Source organism: Mauremys mutica, chromosome 11, assembly GCF_020497125.1.
Source record: "Mauremys mutica isolate MM-2020 ecotype Southern chromosome 11, ASM2049712v1, whole genome shotgun sequence".
NCBI lineage: Eukaryota > Metazoa > Chordata > Testudines > Geoemydidae > Mauremys > Mauremys mutica.
In genome coordinates this window covers 35,562,478-35,584,857 of record NC_059082.1, presented here as the reverse complement: position 1 = coordinate 35,584,857, position 22,380 = coordinate 35,562,478, and the positions used below count along the sequence as shown (strand labels likewise).

General features: G+C 41.1%; 1 protein-coding gene across 4 annotated transcripts in view; it reads left to right on the top strand.

The window, feature by feature from the left end:
• The window catches only part of ETFA (electron transfer flavoprotein subunit alpha), a 49,718-nt gene extending 34,441 nt beyond the window's left edge, over positions 1-15,277 (top strand). For all 4 annotated transcript variants that reach the window (XM_044979590.1, XM_044979588.1, XM_044979586.1 and 1 more), the window contains exons 10-12: positions 5,914-5,979; positions 10,489-10,569; positions 15,015-15,277. In XM_044979590.1, the coding sequence (XP_044835525.1) occupies positions 5,914-5,979; positions 10,489-10,569; positions 15,015-15,053 (186 nt within the window). In that variant the 3' untranslated portion in view covers positions 15,054-15,277. The remainder of the gene's footprint in view (positions 1-5,913; positions 5,980-10,488; positions 10,570-15,014) is intronic.
• Positions 15,278-22,380: the final 7,103 nt, after the last annotated feature.

Below are 22,380 nucleotides of genomic sequence, written 5' to 3'. Positions count from 1 at the left end.
AAATCTGGGAAAAACACAGATGGTGTAAACCCACTTTTACCCACACTCCACCTGGACTGTGCCTTCTGAGAGCATCAGTACGAAATCTGGCTTCATGTTCTCTTTTGTTTTTATGCAGCACCTGGTGCAATGGGGCCACAGACTTGACTGGGGACTTTGGGCACTATTACAGCACAGATAATTCCAAAGACTTCACCTTAGAGCTGAGAGGAAATACGGCTTTCCTAATCTTCCTTATCTTGGCAGGGGATATGGCTGAGATCCTTGTGGGTGACCAGTTCCTTCCTTGGTGATGCTTACATCAGCACCTAGCAGCTTGGAAATTTTGTTGGTCAGATAAGCTTGGTACATTTAATTAAACGGTAACCTCTATAAACCGAGTCTCCTTCTTAATACTAGGATTTTCTTTCTTTTTCTTTTTTTGCAGTAGGGAACTACTAATAGGAAACAGGCTGTTCTGCACAGTGTCTTTATAATTGCACATTCAAGTGAAAGTGTTGCTTACGTGAAGTGATCTACCACACAAACTAAAACCAATCAAAATGGGTTGGCTATCATACTTGGGAAGCTGAAGGCAGGCAAACTAAAAGGCTAGTGATGTGCATAGGTCTTAAACATACAATTAAGTCTTTTTGGACAAAGAAATCTGGTAGTATATAAATTATCTTTTAATAAAAACATCTTTTGTCTTTACTAGATATGTTACGAGGAAATAGACATGAATGTCTGACTTTTGGTAAATTGGACTCCTTCTAAAGACTGATCTTTAAAGTGTAGCAAACTGACAAGAGAAACCTTGTAGTCTAGAAGACCAATGCTTAATGAATCTCTCTCAAAATCATATTACAGTAACATTTTTTTAAGCCTCTACTTTCTCCTTTGGGATAATTACAATATTACAGACTAACCATGGTTCCTTCTGTGTACATATTATATTACACTTGTTAGACATAGCAGCTGCAGTTAAAATGGGGTGACCTCAAGCAGTAATCTATTGAGTAAAGGGGAGGGGGAAGCGCAATGAATTTTGTAGTCTCTAACTATTGGATATCTTTGTGAAAACGCTCAGAATTGAGATGCATTTCATAGCCTTATTCATATTTTTCCTGCTTTTGCAGCCGCCTTGTACTCGAAAGGAAATATCCTATCATCACTGTGCTTCTTCTATATAATTTTTATCACTCTTAGAGATTTTTCTATGTAAACTGTGAGAAAGATTCATGAATACATAGGAATAAAGTAAAATGTTAAAAGTGTAATTTTTGAAGACTACTTTGGCAGAAATAAGTAAATTTTCTCCTAACTTATACATCCAGCCATCTTAATTCAAGCCCCCCCCTTTGTTTCCCCTGAGGAATGGGGCAGGAATTTGGCTTATTTGGTATCAGACAGTAATGAACAATGCTATTTCTGTGCTGGGATCCAGTAGAATAAAATGTGCCTTTGAGATAAGTGTTCTCCCCAATCCTTGGAAAGGAGAAGCCCCATGAAGGAGTTGCTACAATAAGTCAGAGTGTGGGAACTCTGGATTCTAAACTTGATCTGTGCATGTAATTTTAGAGGGAAGACTTGAACAGAAGTGGGTAGCAGTTAAACTGAGGTGAAGAAAAAGGGAAACAGCCACATCCAAGGCTTTCTAGTTGAAACATCACGCTAAGAGCCAATAAGGCTACACTTTAGTCCCTTTCCTTGATCTAGATCAGTGGCTCCCAAACTTTAACAACCTGTGAACCCCTTTCACTAAAATGTCAAGTCTCGCCAACCCCCTCCTAAAAATGAGTATTTCCAGGGATTTTCTCCTTTACCTGAGTATAAATTATAAAAACAGTGATCTTGGAAATATAAAATTTGGTTTTATGACACACTTATTACACACTATTTATTATTATTTATCATTATAGTATTTTTATTACATTATGAAAACAGCAACATACTTTCGCAGCTTGTATCACTTTGACTAAGCCTGTTATAAGACAAGGCTCCTATGTTTCATCAAGGAGTATCCGATGTGAAACACCATGAAGGTATTTAAGAAGCCAAAGAGTTTCTCCTACACAAGCATTCAGGTCTTGAGCAGTCCAGGCAAACAACGCACGTTACAACAAAGCTTTTTCTTCATAATAATTTTAAAAACAATACTAGCTGCCTATTTAATTTTAAAAACAGAAAAAAATATCCACCTCCCTTTTTCCATTTCTTATAAGGAGTTTCGAAGCTTAAATCTCCTCACTGTGAGAGCAGCAAAGAGTCCTGTGGCACCTTATAGACTAACAGACATACTGGAGCAAGAGCTTTCGTGGGTGAATACCCACGTCGTCAGATGCGTGTGTGAGAGAGATGCTCGCTTTGATCTGCTTCGCTCTTGGAAGTCCAGGGCTCTGGGCTGCTGGCCCTGTGCTGCCTGGGGTCCCGATGGACAGCTCTGTCCACCATTAGGGAACTTTTTCCCGAGAACCCCCTGTAACATTTTGCAAACCCTACTTTGGGAACCGCTGATCTAGATTCTGGCACACAATTTGTAGCTTTGGTGCCGCTAAGCCTGCAGAAGGAAAAATAGATCTCAGCTCACTTTAAAGCTAAATGGGAAAGTGCTTCAGTTAGTTGGGAGTAGGGGAAGGGTATAATAAAGACTAGGGAAAGTTGGGGCATCATTTTCGGAGTACTACCTGCCTCTTGTAAAATGGAAGAAATCAAGATTAGAGGCTCCAAGCTGATTTTTCTCCAAATTAAGCCTGGAATGTGGGGTGGGGTGTCAAAATTGAGACCTCAGTTTTGTGTCTAGCAAAGTTTGTGATTGAAACACTGTAACAAGACTCCAAGGGTGGGCTTGGAGAAGGCCTTTGGTTAAGGACAAGGACTGTTACATGATCACTTTCTAATATTTGTTGTACTGTATGGGGACTTTATCCTTGTGCTCTATTCTGTATTCTACTGTCTTTTTATATATCAGAGGTGGGTAAACTTTTAGCCCAAGGGCCACATTGGGGTTGCGCAACTGTATGGAGGGCTGGGTAAGGAAGGCTGTGCCTCTCCAAACAGCCTGGCCTCTGCCCCCTCCCACTTCCCGCCCCCTGACTGCCCCCCTCAGGACCTCCAACCCATCTAACCCCCCCCTGCTCCTTGTCCCCTGACTGCCCCCTCCCGAGACCCCTACCCCCTATCCAACCTCCCTGCTCCCTGTCCCCTGACTGCCCTGCCCCCTATCCAACCTCCCTGCCCCCTGACAGCCCACCCCCCCGGGACTCCCACCCTCTATTCAACTGCCCTCTGCTTCTCGTCCCCTGCCCACCCTCTCCCAGGACCCCCCCACCCCTAACTGCCTCCCAGCATCCCACCCCCTTATACAGTCCCCCCTGCTCCCTGTCCCCTTACTGCCCTCCTGACCCCTATCCACATCCCCACCTCAGGACTCCCACTCCAATCCTCCCTGTTCCCCATCCCCTGACCGCCCCCCGAGAACCTCTGCCCATCCAACCATCCCTTCCTCCCTGACTGCCCCTCAGAACCCCCTCGCTCCCTTACCCAACTCCCCCCACTCCCTGCCCCCTTACCAGCAGCAGGAGCTCGCAGCCATGACACCTGGCCAGAGCCAGCTGTGCTTCCCACGCAGCCCAGCAGGAGCAGCAGCCCAGAGCACGGTCCGTTTGGTGGTGTGGCTGTGGGGAAGGGGCCGGGGACTAGGTTCCCCCACTGGGAGCTCAGGGGCTGGGCAGAACAGTCCTGCGGGCCGTAGTTTACCCACGTCTGTTATATATGTAAAAGCAGCAAAGAGTCCTGTGGCACCTCCGATACTGTTATATATGGTAATTTTTGGTGGATTGCTCATATTTCAAGTAAGATAATGGGCTAAATTGACAATGGCTGGCATTGTGTGGTTCTTTGGGATGTGCTAGAGCATGTGGGAAAAGGACATACAAACCACCACTTGTGGTTTTTTGGGGTCCCTGATAAATTTGCTGCCCTAAAAATGCTAACTTGAACTAGAACACACTTTGATTTAAAAAAAATGTAGTCTTTCTTACCTCCTTGATCATAATGTACACTATGCTCTTTCTGCATTACAACATAGGTGTTATGAACTAACTGGGTTTTGTGACTAAGATTGTTTTAATTTTTGTTTTCAAAATAGAGGACCTTGACTGGAGAGTGGGTGAGTGAGAGGCAATGAGAAATGATGACTTGACTTAGACAGACCTTCCTTTTGGCTAGTAGCTCCTTGTCTTGGTCTTTATGAATGAGGTGGTGAAAAGTACTCTTTGGTTCTCTTCTGGGAATTTCTGAAGGTAGACAAACAATAAAATGTTGACTGAAATTTGGACTGTTGACTGAAAACTATTGTTCCATGAGTTCAAAATGTGCCTGGCTTTGGGTAGGTTGTAGTCAGGATGACTTTCTAACCAAGGGGAAACAGTTTTTTCTTCTATAAATTAAGACTGCCAATATTAATAAGCCTTTTTGAAGAATTTAGATTTATTTGCTTATAAATTCTTACCCGTTTCAAATGTAAAGTATGTAAAAGTTGCCACATTGACAACACTGGAGACTTTAGCCCTATTTGTCTCCAAGACAGATAGCCGCAGGATGGATTGATTTAAATCGCCAGTTTTAGTCATCATTTAAATACTTGATTTTAATCGTGTTTTGCATTTGTACTTATTTTTCTAAAGAAAGGTTGGTTCTTTTTAGTAACATAAAAATGTGTTGATTTGCAACCTAAATGTTCTCTTTACACTAAATTTGATGCTGCTTCTTGCTACCCAGGTGGGTTCACTCTGTCTATGCACATTTCTTTAAACCATTATGTAACTTAACTTATGTTTGTTTAGATTCTTAATTTTTACATTTTTATTGTGAGTGTTGCATTTTGTATTTACTAGATAATTAATTTCATTTGAGAGTTGTCAAGCTGCATTAGGATGAAAATTCAAGTAAATATGCACAAAGCTTTATTTAATTTAAAAAATTAAACGTATCTTACATGTGCTGATACATAAGAAAAAGTTTATCAAAACATGTTTTGCATTTAAAACTAACTGATTTGTTAAACAGTTAATCTAAATTATCAGTAGTTAGCAAATTGAACTAATTTGTTTCTGGTCATTGTGTCCTTCAGTTTTAGGACTAGTAGATCTTACCCTCTCACACCTAGTTTTTATTCATGGGTTGGAAGAGAAAAAACAAGCTTTCTTGCTTTTTCCACTCCCACTTGGTTTCTTAACTTTGAATGAACTAGTTATTGAACTGAACTACCTGAGTAAACTGAAAAGAAAAAAATATTTGTTTCTTGCACCTACAGAAGAGGTTATTGCTGTCAAAAGCTGGTTTAGCATGTCAGCAAACTCTGGTTCCAGGTGCATAGCCAGTGAATACCACTGGGTCAGTGGGTGAATTTCTTTGAAACTGGTTAGCAAACATATACTGATTAATATTTTTTTGTTTAATTTAAATGATTATAGTAAATTTATGCCTTAACAAAGGTTGTCAGTTTCAAATTGAATTTTTAAAATGTTTGTTTAGAAATAAACCTGTATTTAATTAAAACTGATAGAAAAAAATAAATTAAAAAAAAAAATCTTTCAGAGAATCTGAAAGACCGTCCAACAGTGACTGTCCCATCCTTCAGATAAGGAGTAGTGTGTACTATGATGCATTTACAACACTACAAACCTCACATACACAGAACCATAGTGATGCCCTGTATATGTGCCAGATGCTTTTTTTTGGTCTTTATTTCCCACCCCAAAACTGGCCAGGTGGACAGGAGAACCAAATTTTGTTTCCTGGGATATCTGGATTTCGGTAATCTAGGCGAGAAATTACTTGTATATTAAAACTCTACAATATTGATTTTTCTTATAGTTTCAATAAGATGATACAAACTTTCACTTACACTAATACTTAATTTTCTTCTAGGAACTTTATATTGCTGTTGGAATATCTGGAGCAATCCAGCATTTAGCAGGGATGAAAGACAGCAAGGTACAGTCCTGCATGTATTAGAAAAGACTGAAAGAGGGGATGATGATATTATTATTATTATTATTATTTATTATTATTATTGGCAAAATACATATAGCAGAAAAACTTCTTCCAACATTTGTTTAAAGTGAACATAGCAAGACGATTGGTTGTTCTGCTGTGTTAAAAATGTCAACTCTCAAAGCTCTATATTATGTTAAATACTGTGAAAGAAAGTGTTTCAATAGTAAGCTCACTTTAAAAGAAATATGTTGCAAAAACAGAAGTTTTTCATTAGAAGAGACTAATTGATTTAATGTATTGTTTAAACAAAAATTCCATTCTTGAATACTATATTATAGGTCCCACTCACATATATTTCAGAACCTGACATATTAATTCATGCATAACAATGTGCAATTTGAATTATGAACTTACTATTCCATAAAGTAAAAGATGACTCTGACATTCCTGCATTTATCCATTCAAATGGAAACCTATTATAAAATGGTAATAAAACTTTAAAAGGTTTAACTCATTAGTAGCTGAAATGTATGGGGTAAATTTGGAAATTTGACTCTGGACTGGACAATGACAATTTCCTAATAGACTGGCAGGATTATGTACAGTAATAACAATGCCAAAAATAGAAAAGTGGGGGGGGGAGTGTTGGGTTTTTTTACAAGTAATTTTTAAAATGAGGCCATTTTTTTTTTTGAACCTCTTCAGGAGGTTCTGTTAAAGTAGATTTATCAAACAGGCTTAAATGTGTTTCTGTTGTGGCATCCTGCTGAAGCATGAACAGCTCATAAAGCAGTGGAAAACCCCTATGAGAGTCTCCCATTGTTTTATAGGTGGAGCGCACGTTTCTGTTTTTACCTTTAATAAATGGATCTTCATCTTCTGAAATTTCAGGATAAAAGTTCTTAAAATTCCTTTCTGTCCACAGTAACAAATTTAGCTTGGTTAAGTATCCAATGATATTCTTAGCATGAGCCAAACTGCATAATAGGATGATTTGAACTTATTTTAGCACCTAGTTTCTTCTGAATACTGCAGTTCGGTGTGTGCATTTTAAAGTGAAATGTCAAACTTTTATTGGAGGGCATAGGAATGAGTGGAACACCAGCTGCTAGATTTAGGTTAGAGCAAATTCCATGGAAGATGCAGTGTAATACATTTTGTACAGCCTTCTTCATTCAAGCTGTGTCCTGCTTTAGAGTTAATACAGTTGGGAAAAATAACCTGAGTGAGAAATTAAAGGATATGCTGTGGGCAATGGAGGAAAAACTTTCAGGGAAGATTGTGAGGTGGAGAGATGCAGGTAATAGGATCTGCTGTGGCAGAGGCAGATTTTATGCCAGCATTAGTGAAATTGTGTAACATTAGTCTCTTCTCTGCTAGATTAAACAGAGAGAGATGGGGAAGGTGATAAAGAATATTTGCATTCCTGTTAATATCAGAAGATCCCCTTCTCTTTCTTCAATACTGTGTCCTGAATTTTGAAAATCCTCTTTTTTTGGTTTGGTCCCAATTACATATAAAAGATTAGGTAAATGAGTCATATACTACTTGGCTTAATTTTTCTCTTTATACTATTTATTTTATATTTAAACAAACTTGTGTATCTTAAGACTTATTTTTACATTTACTTGAACTGTGACCTACTTCTGTTTTTTAGTAGAAACAGTTAGGTACTATATTTACTGAAAAGATCCAATTTATATTACTGTTTAAAAAAAAAACCCAACTGTAACCATGGCTACAGTCTCTTGTGTGATTTCCTCCCGCCCCCCATACTGTGAATTATCTGGCATTGTGAACTTGCACACTTAAGGATATGTTTTCAGAAGTAGTCAGAGAAGCTTTCTCTGAGTGAAATGTATAATTTATTTGTACTTTTACAACAAGGTAGAAAAATCAGTTTTCCAGAAGGGATGGACTATGTTAGTTGTTTTGTCCATTATGGATTCACAATTCCTTTCCATTCTAGGAGGTTTTTTTGTTTGTTTTTTTAAATATCTTACCTAGTTTACATGCCAAACAGATTAGCATAATTTTTAAATGTACTGAATCCAGTCACTTTACAGAACAGTGATTAAAATACAATATTTCAAAGCTACTTTAACAAAGTCATTGTTAAAGACTAGGTCTTAAATACAGTGTCTGAAAACAACTATCATTTAAAGGCTTTAGTGAAGAGACCTATCTCTTAGAAAACCTTAAATAGTGTAGTATTTGTTTTGTTGTTTCTCCGAAGTTACCATCTGATGATTTCCTTCAGTATTTCATGAGAAGCATGATGGAGCTATAAAATGATGGAAATATGACCAGTTTTCATGAGGCTGTCATTTCTCATCGGCTTTTGATTTTGCATCCTTAAAACATATGCATTTGAGTGATCACACAGGGTAGGAGATGGATTGTTGTCAGTCTTGTAGCCAAAGTACAAAGTTTTAAGTTGTACTGAATACAAATTTTAAAAACACTTGTTTACGGAAGTGCAAGGGAGAGAGAGAAGAGATGCTGATTGCCTGATCCTTCGGTATTGATTGTTTCTCAATACTAAAGACTGTGAAATGTAATGTATGACCTAGAAAATCGGCTCTGATTAAGAAATACCAGGTGACCTGAGGTTCCTTGAATTACTGAATGTTATAGGAGAAACTGAGGTGAGGTGTTTTTAAACAAATCTAACAATGGTGAGGGTACATCTCCCCCACCAACAGGCCAGTGGTGAATATTTTTCTGAATGCCTATTAGATAATACCTCCACAAGGTTCTTCTAGAGCCGTGCTCTCCAGCCTTTTCAACCAGAGGGCCAAACATCTTGTTTCAAAATGACAATACTTGGGGGCAGATTTCTGGACTTGTGCCCTTTATCCTGCTTAGGTAGTGTAGAAGGAACAGAAAGCACCCTGAAGAGCCCTATCAGGGAAGTTCTCACCAGGTGTAACACCAGTGCAGCCAGTGCCTATGCATTCCTGCAAGCAGTCCTTGTTGGAGTGGCCACGGCACCCTGCAATGAGGCTATCCCCAGCTGGACATATGGTTCCTAAGGGAATGTTGCCAGCTGGCAGAAATTAGAGTAGTCCCCATGCTCCTCTAACTAGTGCCCAAGGCTGGGGCAGAGAACTGAGGAGCCATAACTGCTTCCCCTCCCTCCCCCCGGGCTGCCCTGAGTGGCTGTATTGGGGAGGAAGATCATCCTTTGCTAACTGTCTCTAGGTGCCAAGTGAAGTCAGTCCAACTACTATTCTGTGGGCTTCCATAGTTCAGTAAGGAAACAGCAGTGGAGCAGCATTCTCCTCCCTCCCTTGCAATGCTGCAGGCAACCAGCAGGGCAGCTGGAGCTTGGCATCAACATCAGCTGCTCCTAAGGCTGCAGGCTGATTCAAACACTTCCGTTTAAAAATCATAGGGCATGTCCCAGGGAACACACTTAAAGAAAATTGGTACTTGATCATGCATTAATACCCTCAAATGCCACCGCTTTAGAACATACAACTTAGTTGGAGGCACACATTTTGAATGTCAGTCTATTTATAGAAAACTATTTCTGTGGTTTAGAAACATAGGATTTTCTAACCTTATTTTATTTATTACCATCATACTTTTTCAGCAAAATTAATGATTTGGTAGAGTACTTGTAGTGGATGGAGAAAAACGCATTTGAATGAAAGGTCTCTTTGAATTGCAGATAAATGTATGAAGAATATGTTGATTTAGAATATCTGTGTGGCTTTTCACTGCTTTGAATTGATAGGTGGTAGCTATAACAATAACCAGCCATAGGGTTTATTTTGTGAGCTGTATAGCTTTTTGTTTACAGAGCTCTCCCTATCCCATAACAGGCTATTTATCTGGGCACCTGCAGTCTTTGGGCTATTTTGAAATGACTTGGTCTAGAAGTACAGACTCTGTCCTCTAGGAGAGGGAGTTTTCTGTATTTAGCATTGGGATTCACTGTGTAGTGAACTAAATGATATTGCCCACATTATAGTTGTCTCCAGTATGTGGCTTTATGGTCCTTTTTCAAAATGTCTTTCCCTGTTTTTATTTGTTGAACCTCATGCTCCTTTTATAGTGGATGTCCTTTTTTATTATAACATTTTAAGGAAGTGTCTCCCCTCCCCCCCCCCTCCATCCTACATCAAATGACAGCCCTGCTAATTGAGCATGGAATAGTCAGACCATAAGTGTTTCCATTATTTATTGTAGACATTTTAATTCACTTATTGAGATTTCCTTCACAGTCTTGCTTCCCATTTCTGTCTTGAAAACATTTGTCAAATGCCGTTGACCAAATGAGCATAGAGCTTAAAAAACTTTTCCGTTGTTATTGTAGACATCTAGTTTTTATTGAGATTTCCTTTAGTCTTATTTTCAAGACAGAAATGGGAAGCATTTGTCAAATGCACTTGACCATATCTGCTGGGTCTAATATTCCGGTGTGAATTTAAGACACTTTTTATATGGACAAAATGTAATCTATAGCTGTATTTTAAATGTTTTTGTTTCTACTTTCAGACCATAGTTGCTATTAATAAGGATCCAGAAGCGCCGATTTTCCAGGTTGCGGACTACGGATTGGTAGCAGATTTATTTAAGGTAAGAGTAACCTTGGGGGGGGGGAAATCTTCTTAATTTTTTAGAGCTGCCCTAGCACAGATCAGTTCTGCATCCTTTCTTTTTTTTTAAACTTGCTCCTTCATGAAATTTTGAAGTAAGAGTAAAGATGTATTTAAGGAGGTACTAAGAATAAGGAAGTCTGGTGTTTAAGCTGATGTAAGCATGTGGATAGAAGTAAAAAATGTTGCATGAGTAAGGAACTCATGGGTTCGACCCCTCTGATGTCTCTAAAAGTGTCCCCCACTGCATGTGGTTGCTTGTAGATGAGAACCACTCCTCACAACTGTTGGAAAATTTTCCTTTAATTTCCATGTAGACTAATTATAATTTAAACATTAATCTTTAAATTTCTGTGTCCGTGCATCTCTGCATTATAGTGGCACCTGCTCCTCCCTGTTTATCAGAAGTTTAGATTACTAGAAAAAAAATCACACCTAGATGGGAGCTGTGTGTAATGAAGTCTGAGACAGGAAGACAGTTCAAAATCTATATTAAATCAGACTCATTCTGGAAGAGACCCTTAGAATATGGGAGGAGGCTTAGATGCTTTGGATCATTTACTCAAACTGATGTTTAAAACATGACACTTTATAGCCAGTAGTACATAACTGTATCCTGGCATCACTGTTTTACTTAAATAGTAAAACTGTCAGAAGATTAAGGTGTAAAACTAACTACTACAGATGCTGAACAATTGCCCTTTTAAAGATTTTTATCTTGTAATATGTCCATTATTCCTGCTACTCCTCACAAATCAGGCTTTTGTCATGCTCCTTACACCAGCCAGCATATAGGTAGCTTCTTTTAGGGACAGGCAGTATTTACAGGGGAGTCGCATCTTACGCAGGGGTTAGGTTCTGAAGTCAGTGCGTAAGGCAAAAATCGCATATAGTCAAACGCTCATTGAGTGGCATGGCGGGCGGAATCACCCGCACTACAGGTACAGTATTTAAATTGTTGTTTTTCTCTTTTGTTTTTGCCGTGCACATATAGTTAAAATCGCATAAGTTAAATGCGTCTATGATGAGACTCCACTTGTATTCCTATATTTTAGACTGAGTGCCCTCAGTCAGGCACTTTCCATCATCTCCTGCTTCTCACCAGAGGTCATAAGCTTGTTTTCAAGAACACATCACAGTGACTTTCCTAAAAGTATCATACATAGAGCTGGAAACCAAGAGAATAAAAGTTTGGTATAGGATATTTTTCTAAGTCTACATCCTGGCTTCTCTGTGCAGCCCAAAACCTCATTGAAGTTTTAAAAAAAATCCTGCATACTGTGTCTCTTAGGCTATCATGTTCTTTCCCTACTTTCAGCATCCCAGTGTTGGGTGAGTGAGACTGTCCCATCTCCCCTGTGTTTGCAGGCATACAGAGTTGTTTGGAAGCTAGTTATACTCTTAATTCCAGTGCAGGTGTGAACAGATGTAATTGTTGTATGAGCTTGAAATTCAGCTTGGTGTTTGTTTAGGGATAACATTTACTCCAGTTTAGCAGTTTTGAAACTGAAATATACATTTCACTCTGACGCAATCATCCTAATTATCATTTTTAATGATCGCCTCCTTTTCCAGATCTGCAGTCTCATTTTCCCAATTGCTTCTCATGCTCTTCAAAAATTTCTTAGAACCTGCTCTGATGTCAGCAATATTGTAACTCTTGTATGAATCTTATTTACACAGGGTTTTTTGCATACCTATAGGTATCTCCCTGTAGGATGTGGTTGTGTTTGCCTTGCATATTCCTACAGGCATCTCCATTTTAAACTCAACTCAAATTTAGGATTATATTAACAAGTCCAGTATGAGTTCCTTTAGCAATTATCATTGCACAAGTTGTGCTGCTTATGAGTAGCAGCTTTTGGAGCGGTGGTGGGCAACCTGCGGGCCACAAGCAGCCCATCAGGGTAATCTGTTTGCGAGCCACAAGACATTTTGCTGACTTTGCCCGTTCGCAGGCATGGCTGTGGTTCGCTGCTCCCTGCGGAGGGTCAATGTCAGCAAAATGTCTTGCAGCCCGCAATCAGATTACCCTGATGGGTCGCAGGTTGCCACCGCTGTGTTATAGGAAGGATCCAGTACCTGTTTTACCCATCAGAACTTCTCATTGGTCCTCATTCAGGAAAGTATTTTATGCAGAGGTTTAAATCCCATTGATATGAATGAGAATTCAGCACATGATTAAGCATAAGTGCTTTGCATTGGGGCAACTATCCCTCTACATTTCTGAAATGTGTTCTCTCATTTCACAGCGAAACTGGCTTCCCTGATGAGCCAGGTTTGAGTTGTGTGAAAGCAAGGTTTTAAGAAGTCCTGTTTCTGGTCTACCATTGATTTGCTTTCCAGACTCTTCCTAATTCTGGGAAAGTTACGACATAAAGTTATCAAAACAATCCCCATAATAAGAAGCTCTGAGGGGGAAATCTGTGCCTCTGCAAATATCCATTTGAATTTTATTTAGATTTGTACTAAAAGTGCATCCATCCTGTGCACTAGGTTCTGAAGAGTAACTGTACTTAGGCAAGGATCTCCCATTCACCGAGTATTATGTGGAATCTTAGCCTTTCCACGAAGGAGCCTGCTATTTAAAGTCTTGAGGAAAGCTTGCCCTCTTTCATTCTCCTCTGTTGCATATTGAAGGAATTTAATTTCAGGTACCATTATGTATCATTCCCACATCACAGCAGATCTAAATAGTCACGTTTGACTTTCTTGATTGTTATCCCAAATACTTCACTTTCAGAAACTTTTTAACAATTTGGTTTCCTGTTTTTGAACTTATAGAAGATAAAAGACCAAATACTGAACAATCACTAAATTTCTTTAGTTGAAGTATGAATGAACGTGCAGTTAACATTGAATTTCAATAGGAGTGAATGAGTTTGAGTGATGGTTCTAGTTCTGTACAGTGTGAAATAGATAAAGCATGTCAGTTTCTTAATATTAAATAGGCTTATCACCTGAACTCTTCCTGTCACCCCAAAAACGTGTTTGCCGTTATGTAGAAAAGATTGAACATTCACTAGAACTCTTAACAGTGCTGCTACAGGTTACACTTGGGGCTCTATTAGCATGTAATCTGTATGACTGGCATGAGCTCATAGTATATCCACTGAGGAAAGTAGGCAGAAACACTGCCAGCACTTAATGCCATTCCTGAACTAATGCCTGCTGGCTTGGCAGTAAACATGGGCCTTTTAATAAGCTGGAGACAAAGTGACATTCGGAAGAAACAACATGTAGACAATTTCCTTAATAAATTTTGTACGAACACATTATTTCCACCTAATGGAAATGTAGCTCTCTTAAATAATTGAGAGGCTATATTCATCAGTGGTGAGTTCAGCTGGGATCTCTGTGAGCTGGGGCAACCTGCAGCCCCTTGAAAGACAAGGTAATTGATATTTTACACAAGTGACTAGGATAGGTTTTCAGGTGTATTCTATAGATTAATCTACCAACTTTTTATATGCATAACTGCTCTTCCTAGTGCTAGTCAGAATTACAGTGCAGCATGGCTGGTGTGTTAAGTGGCAGAACCACAGCAGATGCCAAGGCTTTGGCACTGACTCACTGTAAAGGGATTGAAAAGCTGATTTAACTAGCATTAAACAATTCCCTTTTTTTATTACTTAGTTACTAATTTTTTGCAGCCTGACTAGTAGATGCATTTTACCTTAAACTATTTTTTTGGCCATTGTGATTGTTTACTGCCTATCACTTTCTCATCTCTTTTTGGAATTAATTTTTGCTGAAAATGTGAGGAACTAAACCAGTTTTTCAAGTAAATCACATAAATGTACTGTAACGTCCTAAAGCAACACTGATATTCCTAACCAGGCTAGAACTAGAAATTTTAGGAACAGGACCTTTAACTATTATTGTAAGGATCTTCAGATACTCAAGGTTCTGTGCAGTTCTAATTCCACTGACTTCAGTAGGAGAAAGTAGGTTACAGCCATTCTACTTGTGTATCTAATGAGGCCTTACAGCAACAATAAAGATGCTTCTCATAATATCAATGCTACTGCTTCTTAGTTTTTCTGTTGAAAATCACCTGATATTTAAATATTGAACAGGCGAATTGTAGAACTGTTCAGTACACAGACATTACAGAATACCTCCAAGAAGTGGTTATTGCATTGATTGAGATTAGAATCTGACTTTCAGTTGGGTTGAGCCCCATGACTGAGTTTGGTGTGAAAACATTGTCTTTAAAAAGAAAAAAAAAGAGAGGAAAAGACAAGCTAAATCTAAACAAGCGTTCATTAGGTTGTGAGGGCTGGGCATATCAAATCATTTCTTGGTATTGTCTGTGTTTTATGAGCTCTAAACATAACGTGTCAGAACCTGTTTCTTTCCCAGTCCTAGCAAACCTTTTCTTTGAAATTTGTATATACTTACTGTCTCTGTTTAAATTTGCAGGTAGTTCCTGAGCTGACTGAAGCATTAAAGAAAAAGTGAAAGCACTCTTCAAATTTGAAGGAAAAAAAAAATCTGTGTGCAATGCCATTGAGTTGCTGGTTTCAGGCAGATTTTGAAACAATGAAAAACTGTACAAATTGTCTGAATTCTAATTCTGAATATCTTTTGTGTACTGCACTCATTCACCTTTTCAGCTACTGTTGGACTGCAAACAGTTTTGATTTTTTTCCAATTCTGTAATAAAACATACAATATAAAATCTAGCCGCTGGCAGCGTGTCTGCTTTTTTTTAACTCAGAACTTGGATTTGTGGTGGGGACAAAAATGATCCCTCTTTTCCAGAAACTTGTCTACACACTAACAGACTTGCATTTGAGCTATATATTAGTTCAGCACAGCCTCTCTCATGTCTCTTTTGGCAAGATCACTAATAACAAGATTATTTGAACAAGTTATGTTTAGCCTTTCAAAAACTTTATTCCAGATCCTCCAAATGGAGAGTAAAGAACTTCCTTCTGCTATATCTAGATTTCACACTCAAGACTATATGCTGCAGGATCTAAAACCAGAATTTCAGCTTTGATTTTGGTTTAATTTGTTAGTAGCAGTTTCCTTCTGCCTTGTAATTTATTTTATACTGACACATAGAAGGGGTGTTACACAATTACTACTTTGAGTCACTGTATGATCTTAAATAAAAGCCAGTGCTTTTCTATTGAGTGGAGTTTTGATCCAAGAGTTTTTACCAATCATGTCAATTAATATTATGATAACCACAGTACTAATTAGGGAAAGCAAAACTCCTTGAAAGTTTTTATAATTCTTTCTGGAACAACTATTTTGCTTTAAAAACAAAAAAAAAAGTCTGCAGCAGCTGGACTACTCTGGGGTAAGGTTAAATTATCAACTTTTTAAGAACTGCCATCTGAAGGATGGGCTTGAAAGCCTCCAGAAATCAAGATTTTAGTCACTGTGTATCTTAAAGGAGCTTTTACAAAGCTCAATTTTGGCTTGTGTATAAAACATTGGGGGGTGGTAGAGAACTGTTTAACTGTGGATGAATTACTTGGGCTGCTATACAATGCTATTATCTCCAACTTATCTGCAATATAGTGTTAAGTCTGTTTGCCACTTAAAGTAGTGCTATATTTGTTAGTGAAGTTCTTTACATAAAGTGTATATACGCTACAAGCGACAAGCATGTGTGTAGTTATGCTTTATCCAAATACTGACCCCTGCTGGAAACTCTTAATATGCATTTGAACAATTAGTTATTTCTAGACAATTTGTCAATTCTAAACGTGTTTTGATTTAACAAATCACTGTTAATGTTTAGAAGTGACATGTATGACATTTAAAGAATCTTAATTTGTCTAAGTTTTGTAAATAAGGTTAACTAGTCAGAGGAAACAATAGCTAATACTAATTTACTGCTTTTATTAATAGTGCATCTAGCAATAGGCTGTGGGTCACAGATGTCCAATGGTGGGTCCCTGGGAAATATACTTTAAAATGTCCTCATCTCTTGATTCTTTTCTAGAAAGTCTCATAGTTTTATGTGGTCTTTCAGTTTTAATTTACTTTGTGATGTTCTGTTGTGATCCCTGTGTTAATCACAATCGAGCAAAGTTGGTGCTTAGCCTGGGATTTGTGAATGCAGTCATATTAGTCAACATAATCAGAGTGTGAGGTGATGAGTTTTCATACCCATAGAGAGAATAACTGCTCCACCAAAACCAGAAACGTCAGACAGCCTGTCTGAGTGTTAGGAAGATAAAGAAACCATCATGCAGAAAGAGGAGAGTCAACAGAAAAGAAAGTGTGATGAATGCTATAGAGTTCTTAACTATTGTAAGTGGTGTGAACAGTGAAGCCACCTCTGACTCCAATAAATGATTCAAGCTACTGGGAGTTCTGAGAAATATTCCCTTGTAAGATTATCAAAATAACTTAGCACCAAGGCCTCCTCTACATTCCCTGTACCTAACAATCATTTATGCCACAAAGTGCTAGATAGCTTCCCCTCTTCCTTCGGCAATATAATACCCCTTCTGTTATCAGTGTCAGCAAACTTCCTCTTGAATTCTCAGTTGATGTCCCAGGAAGCTGTCACAGACTAACTTTTTTTTTGCAGAAGGGCAACTGGTGAAGGTAAAGAAGAAGAGCTTAACTGTTATCCTCAACCCTTATACCTGCAGAAACCCCTCCTCATGTACAGCTTGGCATAGCCTCCTTGTAAAATTCTCCATGTTATTGAGCATTGCTAAATACGGCATTGTTAATCTCTGACTTCTGTCCCCTCATGGGAGGAAAAGGGCATGCTTAGCTGGGCATCAATGGCAAGACAGATCATGACTGAGTGGTGCTGCTAAGTCAAAGGCTGGCTCCATGTACTGATGGCCCAAGATGTGTGTGGCTGGAACCAGATTTCCTAGGTACAAGCCTATGTCCCCTGAGGAAAGAATGAGTTTAAGTGCAGATTTTTGCCCCCCCTCCTTTAATTGTACAGAACATAGATTATTGAGCTCAAATGAGCAAGTCACAGACAATCCACTAGGTGTTAACTAACATCCCTGAATATACAATAGTCTAGGGCTTACTATACAAATACCACCTCCAAATGGCTCTGGGATAGACCACTACCGTGACAGAAAGCTTTCTTGGAAATAATGGGTTAGCTCTAGTTACTAAGGAAACTTACACCCTTTTTACTAATGAATGAAAGGCTTACTCTTCAAATCATGAAATACAAACTTATTTGAACAGCCTTAAACACACAGGGCAAAAACTCCTTAATAAATAGCTAATGCTTTGGCCCTAACTTCTATATAATAAAAGTGAAATCAGACAGTTACAAATCAGTGGTAACTCAACACACGATATTGCAGAGTTTTCCTTCATCTTCCTACTATACCGCTGTCTCCAGACAGCCCTTTCCAGATTTCCTTCCTCCCCAGTTACTGATCCTAGAAGTTGTGCCATGGTGGATTTGCTTTCCCAGTTGCTTAGAAAAAGGCTGCATACACAGTAACAGTTTGGCTACTTAAACAGTCTGGTCATGTAAGTGTACAAGTCAGCTGTGAAATGTTATTTGGCAAGTAACAGCTCAACCACTGCCCATATTTAACTTTGCACTGTTAAGAAGCTGGCATGGCTTGCAATGTGCTCTGAAGCATTGCTGACAAGGGTAATAGTCCAAGCTGAATCAGAACTGTAAGTTCTTTAAATGTAGTCAACATTCTATCATGATTTCCAACCAACCAGTCTTAGCAAGAGTCCCTGCCAGAGTAGAAGTAGTAACTTAAAGTTACAAATCCTTTAGAAGCAATTTGTGCTAGGAGCTAAACCTCACTCTGCTATACCAAGATCTAACAGAAGCCACGCCAGCCTCTAAATACACACAGGTGTACAGAGCTGCAGTGTGGGGACGTAGACCACAGACACTGAGTTTGCATTAAGATATTTGGAGAATGAGTATTCCTGGTGGACCTAGTGTGGGGCTGGTCTTGGCTGTTGGGTTTAAGGCCAGTGGCAGTGACAAAATGGCTGAGACACCAAGCATGGGGGGCACTGAAGCAGTTGCGCGTGAGGCAGGAGTTGAGGGAAGTCAAGATGAACGTGCAGTACAAGCAGTTACCTTTTTCCAATAATAGTTGGTGGTGCTGGCAAGAGCAGAGATAGTTACAGAGCGTGTCTGAGGTGTGGGAAGGGATTGGGGGGAGAGGAGAAAAAAAAAGTGAGAAGAGGATAAAGTTGCAAAGCCTACCATGGGCTCAACAGCCGCTCATGAGAACAAAGCGGGGGTGCGGGGAGAGACTGCCAATGGTAGAAAAGCGAGTCAGTGGTAGCGTGAGCTAAGCACACATGGCAGTTAGCAGCATAGGCCAAGTGAGAGCCCAGCTCTGTGCATCGGCATCAGTGTGCTGCTAGAGCCCATAATAAAATGGTGACACAGGATAGATGAGGCTCTGGAGCCGGGAGCCAGGGTGAAAACAGTCTCAAGGGCTGGCAGAACTGAACCAAGATGTGTCGGGTGTCAAAGAGAAGCTGGGCAAATGACAGCACCAAGGGAGGGGGAGGCAGAGGGGTGAGCAGAGGAAAAGGGGTGCAAGGGCTATAAGAAAGGAGCTGGGCAGTACAGGGCACAACATGGGCTTCTTCTGAAGGCAAAGGGGGCTAGGAAGGCATGTATGAAGAAAAAGGCCAGATTGGAGAGGGCTGGATCTTAATGAGTCATAACAGAGCACAATGGGCAAGGCAGGCACATGCAAGATTGCTCCCCCACCCCCTAATCTCCTACCTACAGCCCTCTCCCAAACCCGGGAATTTAGGTAGGGCGAATGGAGAAGGAGATGCTGGCCAGATCCTGCACAGGAACAGTCCTCTTACCAAAAAGTCCCATGAACTCGTTGCTCATCAGGAAGGGGTCAGGCTGTTGGTATTAATTTCGTTCAGTGGATCACACCTTTAGTCACATAAGCTGGAGTGTAATTCAGTGCTGGTGTCTTAAAGGCATTATTGCCCACGGCCGGGACCCCACCACTATGCTGGGCTGCATCTAGGTTTTCTGCCGACAACGCCCATTTCAGTACTGGCTGGGCATGAGGGTGCTTAGATTAGCCATTTGTAAGAGCTGGCAGACTCCAAAGCAAGCCTCACATTTTACTGCACTGGCTGTTTGTACTTTTCCATTCAGCTAGCACTGTTGGGAAGGGGATCTAGGGCTCTTTACTTCTCGGTGACCACTTCAAATGAGTCATTACCCTCTGGTGGCTGGTGACAGTGGCAGGCCCCAGAGGAGAGGCAGCTATGGCATTGCTACAGGCACGCCTGGCAGTAGCTGGCTCAGAAAAACCGAATGGGCAAGGAGGCTGAACCACCCTGTCTCACCCCTGGGCTGTGCTTGCTCTAGAGTGCATCCCTCTGACCCGTCTGTTACGTCAGGGGCCAGCCCTCACTTCAGTCCCACATTGTCTATGATTCAGACAAATTTGGTGCCCCCTCCATTGTACAGCTGAAAATCATTATAGAAAGTTATTTACAGTAATGGGGCAAATGCCACAGCATGTCACGTTTCCTGCATCAATGACTATTTTGGGTCCAACACATTGGGTCCCATATCTGGGCACTGGCAGGGGGAGAGGCCTGTGGCTAATGTGAAAGTCAAGCAAAATATATATAGAAGGGGGTTGCTGGGGGTGGGGAAGGGAGGCGAGCCTTCTGCTTCATTTCCCCCATGCCCAGAGTGCTCAGGCAGATTATGTACAGGATGGGAACAGAGTGCTACTGCATGAAGCCCTGCCAACAGGCTCTTCCACAACCAACAATAAATTTCAACAACAGCCGTTCAGTCAGCTCTGGAGCTAATTAGATTAAATATTTGCCAAATGCCAAATCCAAATGTCCCTGCACTGAAACCTAGGAAGCCAAAACCCATCATTTTATACTGACTGCTTAAAGCCCAAACGGAAACATGGTGGCAGAAGCGAAGGAGCCTTGCAGCTCAACAGCCTTTGTGGCACTTTAAGGTGCTGCTGCACCTGTGTGTCCCTGTTTGTCTTCAGGCCCAGGTGGCTTTCCAAAGAGTTCCAGCCCACAGCTGACTTCAATCTACACAGCATGAAACAATTACTCAGTGCAGTATGCAAGGGCGAGGCACCAACAAACATTTCAGACCAGGAGTGAGTGGCAAAAGTTCAGCACAATTGAATTCTCCACCCACAGGCAACATCTAACAGGAGATTTCTAGTGCCTTAGCACCTAAATTAATACCCCCTGCTGTGACAGGGAGGCCTGATGTGCCAGGAAACTTGGGGCAGAGATTTTGTTTCATTACCAGCTCCACTGATTAGAGCATGGGCTTAGAGTGCATGATGTACTGGCATGGGCCAGGTCTCTTCCTCCTCCAGCTCTTTTCCAATTTCACTTCATTTTAACAAGATCCTATTTCTGCCTGCTCTCTGCTGCAGCAGTGGCTTCATGTGGGGAGGGAAAGGAGCCCACTGGGAGCCTGGTGACACTGGATCTGGAGGCGGGTGAGACTGGGCCTGGGACTTGGGAAGGGGAGATTGGTACTGGCTCAGCAAGGAACTTGGACTTCGGGAGAGAGTGGGAGACCAGGACTGGGAGCCAGATGGTTGTGGGGGATGGGGGAGACGTGTGGGGAGGAAAACCAGTGAGATTGGATCAGGAGCTTTTCGGGGAGCGGGAGGAGGCTTTGCACTGGCTGGCCAAGGAGACTGGGACTAGGAAACAGTGGGGGAGAGGGGAGAACAGGGAGGGAGGAGAGATCTGAAAAGGAGCTGGGGTATGGGTGGGACTGGCCGTGCAAAGAGCCTGGGATGAGAAGCCAGGGAGATGGTGAGGCAGAGACTGAGCCTGGATGAGGAGCCTTGGGATGGAGGCGCAGGCTGGGCGCCAACTTGAGGAAAGTGGGGACAATCTACAGATCGGATGAGGAACCAGGAGGAGGAGCTGGAACTGGCACTGGCCGGGCAAGGAGACTGGGTGGGAGGGAAAACTGGCGGAGGCTGGACCAAGAGTTTGGGACTGGCTGAGGGGTTGGGGGAGAGCCTGAGCGTTGGGGGAGGCGAGGCCTAGAGGGGGAGACAAGGACTACATAAGAAAACTGGCTGAGAAGCATGGGATGGAGAACAGCCTGTGCTGGGACCAGGCTGCAGGAAATGGGCAGGAGAGTCTATGTCCACCAGAGCACATTGCCCACCAAAGCCTGGGATGGAATCCAAGATTCCCACGTCTCACCCTTCCTCTGCTCTCAGCGCACAGACTATGGCGATGCCAGAGGTTGTATTAGTCACTGTTAAGTGCTAGTCACTTTGTAGTACAATTCACACAAGGCCAGTGAATTGCATGCACAGAGCTAATGCTCGAGTGTTAGTCACCAACCCTTCCCCCACACCCCAGCAGTGGGACAGAGGCACTAGTTCAGTATGAGAGGAGAGAGGCCATATTCCTTTGAAAGCTCCATAAAAACCTCCCGCTAGAGATTGTGAAGAGGCACATGAATGGACTATGGTGCGTGACAGAGTTACCTGTTAGTTCTTCTCTTCCATAAATCACTGTGGCAGCTTGTGGCCCAGGGCAAAGAGGAATCCAGTCCGTCCTTCTTTTTAAAGGGTTTCCTCCCCCCCCCTCCATTTGTTCTAGTTCATTTTGTTAGAGGAACTAGCACTAAGCTGCCTGGGAAAGGGGCCAGTCCAGTCGCTTTCCATTCACCAAGGGAGCTGAGCTGCAACCAGACACTTCCTGCAAACCACAGTCTTGGGCAGAGGCTGGAATTAATTGAGTCACAGGTGGACTGTTAGCAGCTATCAGGAACGACGTTACCTGAGCAGTGACAAAGCTG